A 19007-nucleotide genomic window follows, 5' to 3' on the forward strand; every position below is an offset into this window, starting at 1 on the left:
TTTAGGACTATTTTTGTAAAAATTACTTATGTTCATAAACGTTTTTGCTATAAGTGTAATAAATGGTCATGTTCAAAAGAAAAAGAAGAGTTGTAGGGATTATAGGTTTAATAGTAGATCGAAGTCTCCCTATTTCTTTGTGGGAGAGAATGAAGGGGAAGACAAATCGACCAAAAAAGGTATAAAGGGAGCAACCACTACTACCAATACCATCCATTGGATTCCTAATTTGATGCCGGTTTGTGGAGATAGAAGATAATTGTAAGGGGGCTTTTTAGCTATAAAATGGTGATTGACATAACTCTTCATTTTGGTTATTGAGATTGTTCACAATCAATCATTTTGGTCATTCCGTGAAAAATCTCCGTTAAGTTGATGGTATTTTGATTAAATCAACCCCTCCACTTGAGCTGATGGTTTCTTCAATTTAACGGAGATTTTTCACAGAATGACTAAAATGATTGACAACAGATGTTTAAAAAAAAACCTTAAAAGGGATGTTTGGGATGCTGTTATGTGTATCACTACTAAATATAAATCATATCCTATATATATTGGGCTGTTAAAGTGTCAAAATAGTAATACTCCACAATTTAAAACAAAATATAAACTATATAACAACATATAACTCGATTGATAATCATTTCATTTTTGTGCAATGAAAAAAATTAACGGCAAACTGTTGTCGCAAACATCTGTTTATCAAGTGGAGTGAGCTACATTTCCGTTGTACCTTGCCCTACTACTTTCTCCGTTTTCCCTTCTCATTCTACAATATTGTATGATGAGCGAATCCGTTTCTCTTTCTTATTCTACTGAAATCAAAATCTCTCTTTGCTCAACCTCTGCCTCCAAATGTGTAAAAATTTTGCATTCCAAAAACCGATCGTGGCTGGAAAGTTAATGTCACACCACCAAAGCCATCATTAACTTGGCATACATCTCTCTGTTAACAAAAGTTTATAATTCCGAAAGCAAAGAAGCCAGGCTTCAATCTAAAAGATGCCCGGCGGTCAAAAGAATCAAGGGTGAAAATTTTATCTCGGCGACAAGGGCATTCTACGAATTAAAATCGGGTTAAAAACCAAATTTATGAGATGAATTTTGTGATATGATCAGGCTGGATTTACTGACTTCGCAGATTCTGTATCAGGGCGCTTGAAACTGATAATACCACTAAGTCCTCGTCCCCTGGCAAGCTTCTCTAGTTCTTCAAGTTTTTCCTTGAGAAGTTCTACTTCTCTTGATAAGGCTTCGTCTCTTTGCTTCAGTGCCTGAAAAACAGTGAACAACAGGGAGGCAGTTACGCCGCCATAAAATTTGTAGGAATCATGTAGTGTGAAACAGAAATTGGGTTGTGCATACTGCATAGTATGATATATAATTACCATGAAACCATGATATGATTGTATCTTAGGCTTCCACCAAGATTTTCCCAATATTAGATATCCCCAACCTTAGACTAGAGTAGCCTTGGCTTGTAAGAAGATACCGATGTCCATTAACATCGGCATGCTCTAGGTGTCTATCTTTCATTTGGCTTTAGAAGGATAAGCTATATATGTCTAGTTTGTCACCAGATTGTACTTTATCCACATCAGAAATTGAAAAGATGATATTGTACCATCTTGTTCACTAGAGAGCATAAAGAGTTACCATTTTTCTTTCAACTCCATTAGCATTTTGAAAAGGATTGGAGGTCATTTGTTCAAAAGAGGGTAAAAATGCAACTGAATAAAAATTCTATATAACTCATGCGATCTATGACATAATGGCATGTCAAGGTTGCCATACAAATGCAATCCAACACAGTGGTTCAGTATCATTTAATACTTAAATGGTATTTGCCAAAATACCTCCAGTTCTCCCTTGCGTGCTTCCTCCTTTCTGGCTTCTGATCTAGCACTTCTTTGCACTTCAAATATCAAAGCAACTGTTGCAACCTATATATGTATAGAAATTTATGCATATAAGTATTCATGGAACAATCGAGACACATATTGGTTTTAGTGGGACAACCATGGTCTGTGAGTCAGATTACAAACCACCACACACCACCCCCACCCCCCCCCCCCCCCCCCCCCCAAAAAAAAAAAACCCCCAACTCTTTTTTCTGCCTCTCATCAATGTTACATACGAAAGAATCCTTGAATCCTAGGCCAGCGCATAAGCATAATTCCCATCGACAAAGCATATGGGACTTATGAAAGGAAGCCATATTTCTCAGACACCGCAATAAGTTTAATCACCTGCTTTTTGAGTCCTTGACTAACAATACAGCAATCAATGTTTTTTCTTGTTAGACAGGGGCGTGCATGTATACAATTATCACCGAGCAGAATCTTGGTTCTTGACTTCCATCTACATGCTGATTGCAATGAGTTCAATTCCCACACGTCTACTTATGCAATTAGACATATCCCAAATCTACATATTTTATTTTCGTTTGAGCCTTCCAGTGTGCATTGATAAATCAGAATCAAAGCTTAAATAGAAGAGAAATAGCTATGAGTGATTGCACAAACAAGTACCAATAAATATTACCGAGAAGACAAAGAGCTCGCCAATAAGGTCCACAGCAGCCTGCACAGCCTTCTCCTCATTCAAAGGGCGAATCTTAACATCAGTCGCATGACTATATATGCGCCTTTGCATTCTCGTGGTCATTCGATGGTTTGCCTGAATCCAGTATATTAGAAAGTAAACCCCTTCACAGCCATAAAGAAAGTAGATTTCTAGCAAACCGGCTTAAGAACATAGTGTTTGTAATATCATACTCATACAATAACATGATTTACAAGCAGATAAAACTAACAGAAACCCGAAAGGATTCCGCAGAAGTGAAGTATAACCAGACGCTCAACTCCAGCACCACTGTCAAACAACAATTTTATAACAATACAAAACACAACCCGTATGTCGAAACGGAACGATGGGACTAAATGCGATTCACAAGCACTAGCTGGGACAATAAAAACTACGTCGCCCAAATGCGTAAGCTCAAAAATTGAATTAGCACCAACAAGAACTCTCAACCTTTTGTTCTCAATTCAAACGGGGCCAAGAAAAATTTACCAAAAACTGTACTGGGATCATATTATTATAACGAAATACAAACGCCCATCTGAAACTATATCTGAAAGTTCAAAGCTTCCGATGGCTAGCTAAAAGATCATAACAGTAACAGCAATAAGACGATTCACCTGTGCGATGCTGACGATGAACTGGCGGAACTTGGGGTGCATTGCAGCTTGATGTTTGAGCCTGGCGGCGACGGGTTTGCTCAGAGTTTTGATGGCCAAAGTCCCGAGCTTCAGGAGCGGAAGCACCATGGCTGCGCAATCTTATCTACAAATACAATCGTCTAGTGCTCACTGTTCCAGCTTCCGATCAAAGCTGATGAGAATTCAGCAGGAAATGCTCAATCGACGGTCGTGATGAAGGTGGAAATGGGGTGATTGTGTATCATTGCTGCGGGGTTGACTGGTTCAGACTTCAGAGGGCGAGTGAGATTCTTGGGGAAGAAGAAGAAGAGAGCTGAGAAATGGAGAAAGTCGGGGGAAAGAGAAGGCATGCAGGAAAAATGGAGTTTGTTTGTTTATTGGTGAAATTGGGGGAAAATGGAAGCTGCGATTTGGGTAGTCCTCGTTACTCCCATTCAGGGACGTGAACCGAATAAGTCTATGACTTTCGGCCCAAAAGATCGAATATACGGTTTAGGAATTTATTACGGCTAAATGGACCGAACCTAAAGCAACGAATTTGATTTTTATCAAGATATATAATTATAAAGGATGCGTTATCCACACATTCTTTTTTTATTTTTTATATATTTTTTTAATTTGCAATCGTCGGATCAGCTGAATTAAAAAAGATCAAGAAATAGAAATTAACAAATGGTGTATGAAAAGTAAAAAGAGACGTGTGAATAGAACATCTCAATTACAAATTCACCAAAAAGTCTTAGATGGAATTGATGCTACTTGTTACAACTCATAACCAATCAAATTCGAAAAATTATAAATTAAAAAAAGTCTCACAATGGTTATGTGGGAATCGTTGTACATTATTCTAGCTCAAATTGAGCATATCTACACAATACAGCTTTGGTTGCAACTAGTTATTATTGTCTATGAATCGGACTCAAACGACATCATGGTGTACAAGTCAAGGCAATCTGCCAACCCTGGACATCATAGTGGTAGAATCCACTAGAGGAAGGAAGAGCGACAAAAAGGATGATGAGGTTCAAATCAGATCGACCATCATGTAGCAGAGATCTAGCCTGAACTCGTACTATTAACTGTGATGAGTTAGAAAACTTCAACGTTGAGAGAGAATGTATGAGGTACTTTGTTAGGAAATAGGTATTCAAAATGATAACTTTTTTCCTATTTCTTTTAGATACCTTTTTCTTTATTAGTCTTAATGATGTTACGCTAATATTTGAATATGTCTCAAGTTTAATTCCTTATTTTCCTTTTGAACTTGATGATGTTATGGATGACATCATTATTTTCCTGTTTAACTTTGTGCTAGCTATAGTTTTCATGAGGTACGTGTGTTCCAACCAACTGGATGAAAATCAAATCTCAAGATTTGCATGTCGATTACACCAAACGATGACCTCAATGATAAGTGAAAAGTTGCCTCGCAATTATCATGTGGATATTTCATGGAGATATCACACTAACTCAAAGGTCTACTGCTTTAAGTGTTGCATCTTCACTACAACGTCATTTTGACCGATGATTCAACAATATCACATATCTAAAGGTCTAGTAAATGACGTTGCGGCGAAGATGCATCAACAATATCAAATATGTGATTGATTTACTTGATACAATAACTAAGAACAATTCTAGTGTAAAAGACAAGGGCTAGGGGTTAAAAGGCTTTATTTGGCCTTTTAAAATGCCATTATCCATGGCGCTCTCAAAATTTTATTGTTCTAATGGTGTGAGAGATTATGAGCTAAAAAGTGTCAGGTGACTAGTTTTCATTGTCTACCGGTTTCTTCCTGTAATTAAGTTGACCCTTCAAGACCGTTGTGCAAAAGTCGGGGCTAAACTGACCCCTTGAAGAGCTTTGCGCTATTTTAACCTAAGCTAGATATATCCCATTAAAAATTGAATTTTGCCATTTAAAACTAAATAACATTTTTCCCTTGGTTAGTCTGCAACTTTGCATATGCTTATAATTTCTCCTCCGCCTTTTAACTAAATTTGTGCGTCCTCAAATGTGATCAGTAACATAAGCCCAATGATATAGCAGCCCAGCCCAGCCCACTTCCACCGCAAAAGACAACAAAAGGTAACCACGTCACCGATCCTCAATCCGTGTTACAGATCCTAAAGCAACCCACATCCGTCGATTACCAAAGCATCAACGGCCAAAGTCACTTCTATATCGCGCCATTATTTTGAAACTCGCGCCCACGCACAACAAAAACACCCGCCGCGTCAGCGATCCTTAACAACAATAACCCATCAAACTAGGCACAGCCGTCGATAACACCAGTAAATCAACGGCCGCAGTTCGTCCTCTGCCATCTCGATTTTTCACACATCCCGCTATAAGATCCCTCCATAGCCAAAGCTCCCACTCACCACTCACAAAGCAATCAAATATCCCCAATCCAATCCACCAATGGCTCGCACCAAGCAAACCGCTCGGAAATCCACCGGAGGAAAAGCTCCCCGCAAGCAGCTGGCCACCAAGGCGGCTCGCAAGTCTGCTCCGGCCACCGGCGGAGTGAAGAAGCCCCACCGCTTCAGGCCCGGAACCGTCGCTCTCCGTGAGATCCGCAAGTACCAGAAGAGCACCGAGCTTCTGATCCGAAAGCTCCCCTTCCAGCGCCTGGTCCGTGAGATCGCCCAGGACTTCAAGACCGACCTGAGGTTCCAGAGCTCCGCCGTCGCGGCCCTCCAGGAGGCGGCCGAGGCGTACCTTGTCGGGCTTTTTGAGGACACCAACCTCTGCGCCATCCATGCCAAGAGGGTCACCATCATGCCCAAGGATATTCAGCTCGCCAGGCGCATCAGGGGCGAGAGGGCTTAGGGTTACAATGGGGTTTTAGTACAGATGGAAAAAAGAGTATGGCTTGCGCAGGCGAGGTGTTTGATGAAATGTTCATGTTATTTTGTGGGGTGTTGGCTTTTGGGTTTAGGGTAGGAAATGTAGGTAAGTATCTGAAAGATTGTAATGTTAACATCTACGTTAATGAAATCCAGTTCCTCTTCCGAAATTCGTTGTGAGTTTAAGATTGATATGTGCATTTTAGTTGACAATTAACCCAATTTGTCAACATCGCCATAACAAACGCCGCGATATGAAGCTATACTCCCCACCTTTTGGATGCTCCTGGAAGTCAAAGTCCCCAGCTTGTTCCCGTTTGTTATGGCGATGCTCGATCCAACTCTCGCAATACTGTGTCAGTTGCTCGGAAACTGGTTCGAGGAAGTGAGGTCAGCCCTTTCGACAGCGCTCATGGGATGGGGTTGTGGGAATACGGGGAAAGGAAACTCCGAATTCAACAGTGATTTCAATTAGGCAATGATGAACTCGGTGTTCAGAGATTGCAAGCCAATCTTTGATGGGTTGAGTTCATCGGGTTACAATTATGTAAAGGTTCATTGGTTCATTGGATGGGGTTTTGAAAAGTAGCTAGGATTCCCTGCGAGGCCTTCCCTCAGCTGATGCTATTTTCCTCAAGGTAAGCAAAATTTCAACTTTTCAATTGTGTTATGTTTCGACTATTTTGTAACTAAATCAACTGCTATTTACCCTATTTATAACAAAACGGTTAGAAACTAAAAATGACATAAAGTGCTTTTGGATAACGAAAATGAATAAAAAGGCGATGTTAGATCATCAAGGCGATATGTCTCGAACTTGAATAATTAGGTGTCTCATTCGTGGTTTTCTTGAGTCCAATCAAGCATGCCATAAAACCGTTTAGGATAATTTATGGGTTTATGCACGTGTAAACAATTGTTTCAAACATTTTTCTTAAGTTAATTTAATAAATTATAATTATTGAATCATTGTTCTTGCTATGATACATACAATTGGGAGACTTTTCCTACTTATTCATTTCCACATTAAACAAAGGGTACATGCATAATTTATTGGGCAAAAGTCTCGCATGCCAACCACTTTTTTATAAGTTTCAGATTTTAGCGTTGAAGTATGGCTACTTGGCCAAGACAAATCTGCAAAGCAGAAACCACAACAAAGACCACCAGCTTTGTAAAATAGAAAAATATGGATAGATCATGTCATTACAGAATACATACTTACAGCCATTACTAAGATAATTTTGACAAAAAAAATAAAATGCAAGACGTAATTTCTATACTTTAGTCTCATTTGACTTTATATCGATCTTATTTAATAATTAATATGAGAGTTGTCGTAATTAGTTAACGAAGTTTTTTTCCAAAGTAACCAAAGAGAAATGCTAAGGAGACTCAAAATGGGACTTATGAATTTTTTGTTACCTCATAATTTAATGTCAATTTCCGTGTCTACATTATAAAACATTGTGTCAAAGAGTTTATGAAGAGTCTTACTTTTGAGAAAATCTCTTTAGACCATCTCCAAAGGAATGTCAAATTATAAAAGTCAAATTACAATTGATGGTTGATGTGGCAATTTAAAATCTTATATCAAATTAAGTACTTCTTCAACTGAACCGACTTGTTAAATGTTATTTTATTATTTAAATAGAACTTTAAATGGTTGTAATTATTAAAACAATGTTGGAACAAAATTTATAGGAGGAGGATTCTGTACCCTCCTAATCTCTCTATCCTTTCATGCCCTCCTATTTGAACGGTCACGGTTAAGCCACGTCAACATTTTATATTGATTTTTTTATAGAGACAATAAGACAAAAAACAATGTGTGATAGGAGATGATGGAAGGGGATGAGAATAGGAGGGTAGAGAATCCTTCTCCAAATTTATATTGGTTGAGATGTTAGTGAAATAAGCAATCCACCATTAAAATAGATTAAAAATGAATTTGACATTGATGTCAAATTTGACTCCAAATCATAAAACTTTCAAATCCAGTCAGCAAATAACACTTCAATTAAAGAGACTTTTAATGTCAAGTATGCACAGTGGCATTCCACCTAAAATCTTGATATCTTTTTTGGATATGCTTTTAACATTTTTCTTCCCCACAAGAAAAAAGAAAGAGACATTTTTCTTCCCCACAAGAAAATAGAAAGAGAGAGCCCTCATACTGTCAGAATTAAGTATCCTAAAACGCAGATTGGTCATGTGGTCTCAATTAATTAGTCCTAAATAATAATAAACAAATCCAAGTTGCTCTTGCTGGCAACCCAAATTGAAGTCAAAGCTCCCTTCAACAAATTAATCCATGGAAATTATGATCTCCTCCTTCCTACCATAATTGGGAAATATATAATAAAAATCCATTCATAAATTAATTAGAATCCACTGAATCCCCCATTTCCTGGATCAGAAGTTAGCAAACCAGCAAAGCAAAATTATGAGTTTTGAAAAGGAGGACCTTGATCTGGTTTTGGTCCCAAGTGGATTGCTCATCATGTTTGTCTATCACATCATCCTTCTCTACAGATATATCCATCTCCCTCATACCACAGTTCTTGGCTTTGAAAACAATGACAAAAGAGCTTGGGCTGAAAGAATCATGCAGGTAAGTACCATGTCTCCCTCTTTCTCAATTAGCGGACCGGATTACGAAGCAGCTCAGCTCGACAGGCGTAAGTCTAAGAAAAACATGACCTAATTTGGGGCTCATAATGCGTCTGTTGAGCTACTTTCATAATCCGATCCGCTACGTATTACCCTAACATATATAACCTAATTTTCTTTGTGCTTGATACCTTCAATTCCAGGTTGATAAAAGAGACGTAGGCACAGCCCTAAGTGTGATTTCATCTAACACATCAGCAGCAACTTTTCTGTGTTCCATCTCCTTAACTCTCAGCTCCCTCATCGGAGCTTGGATCGGAAGTAATTCGAGTCAGACAGTCTTCCAGAGTGAATTAATTTATGGAAGCACCGACCCATCAATCCTCACAATGAAATACATAAGCCTCTTAACTTGTTTCCTTCTAGCCTTCGCATGCTTTGTTCAATCAGCAAGGCACTTTGTCCATGCAAACTATCTGATCAGCATGCCGGACAGTAACATTCCGGCGTGGTACGTGCAGATGGCGGTCATAAGGGGAGGTGATTTCTGGTCACTTGGGCTTAGAGCACTCTATTTTGCTCTAACTCTTTTGCTATGGTTTTTCGGTCCAATTCCAATGTTTATTTCCTCCATGGTTTTGGTCATAGTCCTCCATTACCTTGACACAAACACCAGGCCACTGCACCAGCACCAGCTTCCCGGAAAGGAGATCGTCAAACGCGTCGGCGAAAGGATCTCAGAGGTGGCTGTGACCATTCAGCGTCATACAGAAAGGGTTGAAACTACTAGAAGTACCGCCTAATAGAGTATTTGTTAAAAGAACCGATTTTTTGTATGTAAATGGCAATCGTATATGCGTGTTTGTTTGGAGTTGTTGGGTAGTAGGTTTTCTTGGCTAGTTGTGCCATTGGAAATGTATGAGTATAAATATATTGCCACGGAAGATCAAATTGTTTTTTTAAGGACGGAAGATCAAATTGTAATTTGATTAAACAAATCAATGTATTATGAACACCAAGCAATGCTTAAAATATCGATATAGATGGAAATATTGATATGCAAATTTATAGAAATATTGATATCAGTTGTCTTCGACTTAAATGTTGCAATGAGTGGGTATATCAACTCATTTAAATTTAGTCGAAATTAGTGAAAACTTTCTCAAAAAAATCAAAAAGTTTGAAATCTGCAATGCGTTTTAGCAAATTTTTTGTAGTGAATCAGTAAGTATATCAATATTCATTGATTTTCCTATATCTCGCTGATATATGATGAAGTTTGCATTTTGCCCCCTTTTCATATCAATCCTTAATTTTTCGGATATTTAAACGAAAATATCATCAATTTCGTGGATATTTCAAACATTAACACCAAGAAAAAGTTTAGGTAGCTAGAAAATAGAAGATCACGTTTCCCTTCTATCTTTCAAATTTTGGTTTCTAGATTGGAATTTAGTAGGTCTTTTTTCACAAGTAAGCTTCTCAAACCTCCTCTATAGAGTCAGAACACCTAAAATCCTCGTTTTAAAAAGAAAAAAACCAACTGTTATTACACTACACATGAAGGACTTTCTTCTATTGTAGTTTAATCTCTTTAAAGTTTTTCACTAGTATTATCAGTTGTCACGTAGACGATATTAATTAAGTAAATTTTATAGTGAGTGGTTAGTACTTGGAGTGTCGATAATCTATACAACAAATAGTTGGATGTTCACCTAAACTTGGAACGTGGGTTTGAATACTATAATACAGTTGTATGTTTCTTTATTTTATAAATTTAAAGGCAATTAAATTGACATTATTGCTTGATTAAGTTGACCAAATAGAATTATTTTTTCCCAATTATATAAGCAAACTAAATGCATAACTTGTTTTATAAGACATCCCTGTAAAGCACGCAACTTGCAATTTTTACATAAGTTATAACATAAGTAATTAATTGGACACTATTATGCCCAGGGGGAATGGCAACCAATTCGGCTCAATAGCTTGCTCCGTATGCCACTGCGCATGGTGGCACCTTTTTATGGGATACTATTGGATCGGAATTTCTTTTCAATACTCTTTGTATGTCACTGCGCATGGTTGGCACCTTTTTATTTCATTCTTTTATTTAAAACCTCTGCGGTCATGATGAAATTTTATTGATATGAAGAAAAAAAAGTTACATCCAGTCAGAAGAACATAAATACATCATTATTTCTCTCAAAAAAAAAAAATACAAGCAAAAGATGGGGAGAATAAAACCAAACCCCTCTAAAATAAAACCTAAAAATAAAGATCGTGCAACATAAGCTGCAAAACAAAAGGAAAATGTAAAAGATTTATGTTTAACTCTCGTTCTTGGTGCATGATTTTCTTATTGCATTCATGGTCACTGAAAATTTGATTCAACCCTACACACTTGGCGCTCAAGAAACCAATAATAAACGTTCATTTGTATCCACGGCCGATGATGGCGGCCGCTTGTGATCACCGCCGGACTTCTCATAGTCGTGGCAAGATAGGATCACAACGGTTGCGACGGAGGAAACTAACATGGGAATAGGTCCAAAAAACCACAGCAGAAAATTGAGAGCAAAGTAGAGTGCTCTAAGCCCAAGCGACCAAAACTCACTTCCCCTTTGAACAGCTCTCTCGGCTTTTTTCACGTCGCTTTTCGCGGTAGCTCCCGGGGTGGCTAAAAGGTAGTTTGAGTGGACAAAGTGCCGAGCTGATTGAACAAAGCATGAAAAAGCAAGGAGAAAACATGTCAAGATGCAAATGTACTTGATAGAAACAGTCACTGGGTTTGTGTTGCCATATATTATTTGGCTTGGCCAGAAGTTATTGGCTGAGTTTGCCATCCAAGCTCCGATGAGAGCGCAGAGAGTTAGAGAGATTGATGCTAAGGTTGTAGTTGCACTTGTATTGGAGGAAATCACATCAAGAGCTGTATTAACTTTCGTTGCAACTTCAACATCGTCACCCTGCAGGAACAAATAGTGAACAAATTAACACAGAACTTGCAATTGCAAGGGCTGGTAGTGGTAGCTCAACTGGTTAACAGCATTCGACCTGCACTGGGAGTAGTATATATAAACAAACTTCACAAATTTTGGGGATATTAAAGAAGATATGGAACTTACCTGCAAAATTTTTTCAACCCAAATTTTCCTGTCAATGTTTTCGGACCCAATAGCGGTGGAGAGAGGGTGATTGAGGTATTTGTAGAGGAGGAAGAGGTGGTAGATTAGCATGATCAAGAGCCCCAACGGGACCAGCACAACATCTAAGTACTCCTTCTGAAAAACCATACCTTCTAATCTCCTGGTGCTAAAATGACAATGCAGCTGAGATCTGGATGGGGTCATGTTCGGTTTATAATGGAGCTGCCCTGCCCATGATTCTTGGGATTTTTCGGGATTGGTTAAACAACGTAATCTTTGATTCGCTTTCTATGGGCTGAAAATTAGAGCTTGCTTCAGTTTCCATTTTAGATGCAGCTAATAGTTGACATTGAAAGCTGTTGTCGAAACCGAAAGCAAGTAGTAATCTTCATACACAAACTTCAAAGCGGAGACTCCCACATACTGGTTATTCTCTGCAAGTTCTGATTTGCAGCGGAAACTTATTCCACGAATCATGGATTGGACTGGACCGAACAGGAAAGGATGGAACAATTTTTTGATAAAACCATCTTCAACTCTTAGGTTAAAACCTAAAATTTTTAGTCCAGAAAATTTAGGTTTTTGCCTAAAAACAGTTTTTCGGCTCCGACCCTTACGGCTTAAATTTTATAGCCTCAAATTATTAAAGAATAATTTTAGGCTAATTTTTTCTTTTAAATTAATTTAGAAAAAAATAAATTATGTTCACTATCATAATTTAATTTTATGAATATTTTAACTTAAAAATATTTAAATTCAGATAAATATTGAAAAATCACTAAATTTGGGTGAATTTTGAGTAAAATAATTTTTTTAATTATTTTAGCCGTTGGATTTAAATTTGGGCATCTTTGTTTTATCGTTAGATTTGATTATATTCGATATCAACCGTTGGATTCAATAAATCCTAGGAAACATGCCCATGTGGGTGGGGTCTCGCTGGTGGTGCCCACACCATTTTCTAGGTTAAATCATGTGGGGAATTTGGCTTTTGTTTGGCTTTTAGCTTTTAGCCCACACATTTAACATGAATTGGGTTGAGTTGGGTTTGGGGGAATAAAACCTAAAAAATAGCATTTAGCCCATGGTTGGGTTTGGTCTAAACAGAAGAAGACGACCCCTTTACTCTGCCATTTTTAGCAACAAGAGATTGGAAGACTATGGACTTTCACAAGTTTCAGAAGGAGCACTTAGATGCGGTGTTTGTCGGAGTGCTAATGATGCTGATTTACCACCTCCTTCTCCTCTATAAGTACCTCATGCAACCTCTCTCCACCGCCATCGGATACGAAAACAAGGACAAAAAAGAATTGGGTTGGCAAACTTCTGCAAGTAAGTACCATGCCTCTTTTTATATACAAGCGATATTTGGGGAGGGTGGATTTGAAGTTCGAACATAGGACCTTGACTGCAACGGTAAACACTCTTAATCCTAATTTATTTACTTTTGATGGCTGCAGGACCAAGATGTTACAAAGAAAGTTTTTAACAGCTCCTGCTGTGATTTCCTCCAACATAACTGCACCTATAAACTTGGCAGCAATCTCTCTAACTCTGTGCTCTCTCATTGAAGCTTGGATGGCAAACTCCGCAAACGACTTCGTCCCAAGAGAAATAATATATGGTAACACACACCGATCAACTATTTCTATCAAATACATCTGCCTCTTGACATGCTTTCTCCTTGCTTTTTCATGCTTTGTTCAATCAACTAGGCACTTCGTCCATTCAAACTACCTGTTAAGCACTGTAGGAGCTACTATGAGGATCGATGTGAAAAAAGCCGAGAGAGCAGTTCAAAGGGGAAGTGAGTTTTGGTCACTTGGGCTTAGAGCACTCTATCTTGCTCTCAATTTTCTGCTATGATTTTTCGGAGCTATTCCGATGCTTGCTTCCCCTATTGTAACGGTTCGGATCCTAAGTTGCCACGAATTCAAGAAGCCAGATACGAATCAGCTAGTCTTCGCTCTTTAAATGAAGTGTATTATTCATTTCTTGAGCATGAATTTTGTACAGCTAAAATCATATGTTCTTCTTCCTTGTTGGACATATTTGTCTTGTCAGTTGTAGTTTCCAGCAAGTAATAAACAATCCTATTCATGTGAGAAATTGCAATCCCTTATTGCGTGAGAGTGAGAGGTAGTATAAGGACAGTCTAGTATGCTTGATATGTCACGGAAACGGCAAGGCCAGCTTGTACAACATATGCAAGAAAGTTGGACCTGACAATTTATTTTAGCAGCACCCATCTTCGCTCTGTGTTGAGAGAGATCCGAAGTTCAAATTTCACAAACGATAAGTGTTAACAAAAGAAACTTTTGTAAGCACGTTGTGTTTGGAGCTTATGCAAGAGGAATTCCACGAGTGCTTTAAACAAATCCAAGCACATGGACTCCTCACCTAATATATTTGAGTAAAAGGGTCTTCTTGTTCTGCTTATAAAAAAACTATCCCGAAATTTCCTGTCTGGTTCGATCCATGTGAGTCTCCATTTTTGCAACAGCTTTCAAAGTCAACGACTGGCCGCACATAAATTGGAAACTGAAGTAATTTAAGTTAATAGTTTTCAGCCAATCGAAAGCGAGTCAAAGTTTACGTTGTTAAAAGAAATCCCGAAAAATCCCATGAATCATGGGCAGGACAGCTTATAAACACAAGAAGTCCCCTCTACTGGATTGTAATTTTTAGCACCAAGATATTGGAAGCTATGGCTTTTCTGCATTTTCTGGAGGAGTACTTAGATGTGGTGTTGGTCCCAACCGGGATCTTGATCATGCTAATCTACCACCTCTTCCTCCTCTACAAATACATCAATCACCCTCTCTCAACCGCTGTTGGATCTGAAAACAATGACAAGAAAACTTGGGTTGGAAAAATCTTGCATGTAAGTTCCATATCCTCTTTAATTTCCCAAAAGTTGGTGACATTGTTTTTATACTACCGATATTGGTAAGGGGAGAATCAGTTACTTGATCTCGAGTACAGGGGTGAATGCTGCTAACCAGTTGAGCTACAAGTTCCATGTTAATTTGTTCGCTATTGGTTGCTGCAGGGTAAAGATGTCGAAGTTGCAAAGAAAGTTAAAACAGCTACTGATGTGATTTCCTCCAGTACAAGTCCAACTACAACCTTAGCATCAATCTCTCTAACTCTGTGCTCTCTCATCGGAGCTTGGATGGCAAACTCCAACAACAACTTCTTCCCAAAAGAAATAATATATGGCAACACAAACCCTACAACTATTTCCATCAAGTACATTTGCCTCTTGACATGCTTTCTCCTTGCTTTTTCATGCTTTGTTCAATCAGCCAGGCATTTTGTCCACTCAAACTACCTGTTAACCACGCCAGGAGCTACCGCCGAAAGCGACGTGAAGAAAGCCAAGACAGCAGTTCAAAGGGGAAGTGAGTTTTGGTCATTGGGTCTTCGAGCACTCTACTTTGCTCTCAATTTTCTGTTGTGGTTTTTTGGACCAATTCCCATGTTTGCTTCGTCTGTTGTAATAGTCGTGATCCTATCATGCCACGACTTTAAGAAGTCGTGCGGCGATCAAAAGTGGCCGGCCAAGGCTAGGAATGAGCGTTTATTATCGTTTTCATAAGCGTAAAGTTTGTGGAGTTGAATCAAAATTTCATTGATCATGAATGCAATAATGTTAGTCCTACTACTTGTGTTCTTTGAAAGTCAATGCGCATGTAACATGGAGTATATACCGGTGTTTTGACAAGGATGCGCACATTGAAAGTTATATCAAAACAAGTTATACAATAGTTTGACCACTTCGGAGTGCCTCAGTGGGTGGGGATTTAGGTCCATATACCATACGGTGTGTTCTGAGTTCGATTCTTGGTGTTTGTATGTGTGAATCACACGATAATGACTAAGGAAGGCTTAAATGCATTTGTAAGTCCTTCCCGACCCTGAAAAGATGGACTACTATTAGTTAGTCCCCCATTTTAGGAAAGAAAAAAAAACTATACATTAGTTTGCTTTTATAGTTGTGCTATTAGGTCAACTCAATCGAGCAATCATATCAATTCAATTACTTCTGAAAAAATGTTGAAACTTTCTACTTATCTTGGTTGTATATTAGAAATATTTTAAACTTGTAACGATTCAGGTTAGGTGAAAATTCAACTTTAGGTACATAGATTATAGACATATACTATCGAGTCAATATAAAGTTTGGGGTGTGCTATCCACACACCCCATTTTACTTCTTACACACTCCTTGATAATTTATGTCCGTTGATCTTCTTCAATTCATCCCATCCGACAGCCGAAAATTAAAAAGGTGTGTGAGAAGTAAAATGGGGTGTGTGGATATCACATCCCTAAAGTTTACTTAATTAATGTAGTCCTACAACTTTTAGTTGCATAGATTATAGACATATACTATCCAACTTTTAGTAAGGTTTAAGGAGCCTAACGGTCAGTCAATCACTCGTCAAGGGCCTTCCTCGCGGTTAGGCAACTCTTTCCTAGTTAACAATCTCAATTACTTGCTGAGACAAGCTCTCCTCCTACTTCTGCAATGCTTCTGATAACTAAATATAGTTTCAACATCTCAAATTTGCAATTTTGCATGTTGTTCAATATTCTAGTGGAAAGAGCGCTGGTTTCCACCCATGCGTTCTGGGTTGGAAATTCACTCCTCCCCCTAATTTATTGTAATAGTTTTGAATAATCTTTCGTCTCCTAAATACTAATTAAAAAAATGTAGCCCTCTAACAACTGAATGTTATTGAGAATAATAGTCTGGTGCAGTAAAAGTTAGGCTTAGAGTTTTTTTCCTTCAAAACAAGACTTTTTGTGCGTTTTATTATGAAATGGAGTGTTGAAGGGATTATTGTGAGTGACCCTATAAATTCCAATCTAGAAACCAAATTCTTGACCATGGAAGGGAAAAAAATGAAGTTAATCTTCTAATATATTGCTTCCAAAACTTTTTCTTGGTGTTCATAATACATTGGTCTTCGAATCAAATGACACACTGATCTTCCTAGGCAATATTGTTAATACTCCCATCCTATGGCACTATTATGGGCCTGCTAGTCTTCAATAAAGCCCATTTCATGCTTTGGGCCCCTTCTGAATTAGAATTAACGATTTTTGGCCCATTCATCAATCTTGACCGCACGATCAAACGCCGAACGTTTACCCCGTTAACGTACAACAAAACCCGACAACCTCTAGCAGAGACAACGACCGATGCAGTTCCAAAGTGGGTCCCCCTCACCACACATTTTCCGACACGTGTCCTTGGCATCTCGGGATGTGAGTACCTCTCGCCGAAGCAGGAAAGAAAAGAACGATTGGAAATTTTCGGAGTGGATAAATTACCTGCAGCACTGAGCTGTGGGGCGCAAATCACCCGAAATGACGGAATAGCCCTTCATCGATGCCACGCGTACGGTGGGGAGGGGACTGAGAAGGGGGCGTAAGTACAAAAAAAAAGGACGTTGGGGCGCGTGCGGATGATTGACGTGACAAAAGTACGATGAAAGGCTGAGGCAGGGCAGAGGCAGGCAGGGGCAGCACCCGCGTAAAAGTCGAGGGTCTCTGCAAAAGCGACGCCTTTAGTCGTTTGGGGCCCCTGACCAACTTTGATCACCAACCTTTTCTCTCCTGCGCTGGGTTCTCTCTTCATCAAACTTCTCTCCTCTTCGAATTTTTATTATTTGAACGGTGACGATTAAATTATTTTAAAATTTGATTTTTTTTTGTTTTATAGAGAGAAAGAGAAATGTGAGAGAGGAAGGGACTGAAGAAGAGGGAATTTCGAGGTGAGAGAATTTTATTCTTTTTCCCAACCAATGCAACTAGTGTTGAGTTATTGTAATTTATCTAGCATACAAGAGGAACTTACGGATTATATGTTCATTATCATTGTGGTGTCTTTATTTAATAATGTATTGTTTTACAAATAGCAATGCATTATCATATGAGAAAGCCACATAGTGAATTCCCTGTTTACGTTTTTGCTGAGGCAAAAGCGCCACCCGCGAAGAAGAAGAGTGGGGGCTATGTGCATGGTAGAGATTCGTGTTAGGATTTTGGGTTTTAGGATATGCAATTTTGCAAAGGGTGAGGTTGGGGAGGGGAGGAGAGGGTGGAGACAAATGAACAAAGAATCAAGAATGGTGGTGCTTTACTGGCTTTTGTAAGGGGGTGGTGACCCACTGGATTTGTATTTGTAAAGTGTCGCATGTTTTTTTCTTTTCTTTTCTTTTTTTTTTGTGGTAAAATGTATCACATTGGTTTGCACAAGTGGAATTAGGTTAGTTGGTGGGGATTGTGTGTATTTTGGTTTTATTGGGTGTACAAATTTGTCGACTGAATACTATTTATCGATGTGATAAAATGATCATTAATCATTTACATTTTGGGTAAATGCAGTTTAACTTAGTTTTATGTATATTGCATGAAGAAATTTTAATAGGGAAGTGGCCATGGGTAGGGTGTGTGAACTGTTTGATCAAGGCTACGGGTAGGGTGTAAAAAAATAAAAATTGTTTTGTTTTGTTTTGTTTTGTTTTGTTTTAGGGTGAGTCAACCTAAACCAAACCAAATTAACAGTTTAATCATTTCATTTCTGTTTGTTCCGAATTACAGTACTTTTTTAAAAGTGAAAAACCCGAAACAAACCGCGGCTTGAATTGTCCAAACAGTTTTTCCTAAATCCTATTCTTATCTCTCATTCTTTGTTTTGGTATACTTACAAGAACATAGGACAATACTTTTTGAAGCCCAAAAGTTTAAGAGAAGATTGGCTACTTTTACCATCAACGTCAGGATATACCTACAACCCCAAGCTGAAAGGACCTACACCTAGCACCTAACGGTCAGCTACCACTAGTGTGAATTTATGTAGGAATTCACAGATCATGCACCAATGAGAACTGCTAACTCCCAGATCAAACTTGTATTAGGAGTTAACCACAAATATGCCTTACCAACTGAACCATCCTCGTTGGCAGAACATAGGACAATACTGATACAATAGAGTGAGAGAGAAATAGACGATGTACAGAGTACTCTAATATTCCTTCACAAATAGATGATAGTTGACGTATATATGGTGGTGCATGCATTTTTCATTACACTGGCCAGATTCTTGATTGAGGCTGGAGAAATCGTATGGACAGGAGTACAATCGATGAACATC

The 19007-nt window shown here is 38.5% G+C and overlaps 5 protein-coding genes and 1 pseudogene across 5 annotated transcripts; 4 read left to right on the forward strand and 2 right to left on the reverse strand.

The window, feature by feature from the left end:
• Window positions 1–592: 592 nt before the first annotated feature.
• LOC137730014 (OPA3-like protein) lies at window positions 593–3692 on the reverse strand. Its single transcript, XM_068469076.2, has 4 exons — window positions 3204–3692; window positions 2545–2679; window positions 1857–1943; window positions 593–1274 (listed from the first exon to the last, which is right to left on the reverse strand). Exons 1-4 carry the CDS (start codon window positions 3330–3332, stop codon window positions 1116–1118), a joined length of 510 nt encoding a protein of 169 aa, XP_068325177.2. The 5' UTR covers window positions 3333–3692; the 3' UTR covers window positions 593–1115.
• Window positions 3693–5588: 1896 nt separating this feature from the next.
• Window positions 5589–6247, forward strand: LOC137729088 (histone H3.2). Its single transcript, XM_068467914.2, has one exon. It carries the CDS (start codon window positions 5650–5652, stop codon window positions 6058–6060), a length of 411 nt encoding a protein of 136 aa, XP_068324015.1. The 5' UTR covers window positions 5589–5649; the 3' UTR covers window positions 6061–6247.
• Window positions 6248–8395: 2148 nt separating this feature from the next.
• On the forward strand, window positions 8396–9754 carry LOC137728544 (uncharacterized). Its single transcript, XM_068467300.2, has 2 exons — window positions 8396–8691; window positions 8894–9754. The coding sequence occupies exons 1-2, from the start codon at window positions 8524–8526 to the stop codon at window positions 9491–9493; spliced, it is 768 nt and encodes a 255-aa protein (XP_068323401.1). The 5' UTR covers window positions 8396–8523; the 3' UTR covers window positions 9494–9754.
• Window positions 9755–10966: 1212 nt separating this feature from the next.
• On the reverse strand, window positions 10967–11986 carry LOC137728545 (uncharacterized). The gene is made up of 2 exons (XM_088678799.1): window positions 11815–11986; window positions 10967–11643 (listed from the first exon to the last, which is right to left on the reverse strand). Exons 1-2 carry the CDS (start codon window positions 11984–11986, stop codon window positions 11102–11104), a joined length of 714 nt encoding a protein of 237 aa, XP_088534925.1. The 3' UTR covers window positions 10967–11101.
• Window positions 11987–12955: 969 nt separating this feature from the next.
• On the forward strand, window positions 12956–13813 carry LOC148693872 (uncharacterized; annotated as a pseudogene).
• A 732-nt stretch (window positions 13814–14545) lies between these two features.
• LOC148693873 (uncharacterized) lies at window positions 14546–15463 on the forward strand. The gene is made up of 2 exons (XM_088678772.1): window positions 14546–14723; window positions 14892–15463. The coding sequence occupies exons 1-2, from the start codon at window positions 14547–14549 to the stop codon at window positions 15438–15440; spliced, it is 726 nt and encodes a 241-aa protein (XP_088534898.1). The 5' UTR covers window position 14546; the 3' UTR covers window positions 15441–15463.
• The last annotated feature ends 3544 nt before the right edge of the window (window positions 15464–19007 follow it).

The sequence above is a fragment of the Pyrus communis genome, chromosome 10, assembly GCF_041283825.1.
Source record: "Pyrus communis isolate YQ-2024b chromosome 10, ASM4128382v1, whole genome shotgun sequence".
Taxonomy (NCBI): Eukaryota; Viridiplantae; Streptophyta; class Magnoliopsida; order Rosales; family Rosaceae; genus Pyrus; species Pyrus communis.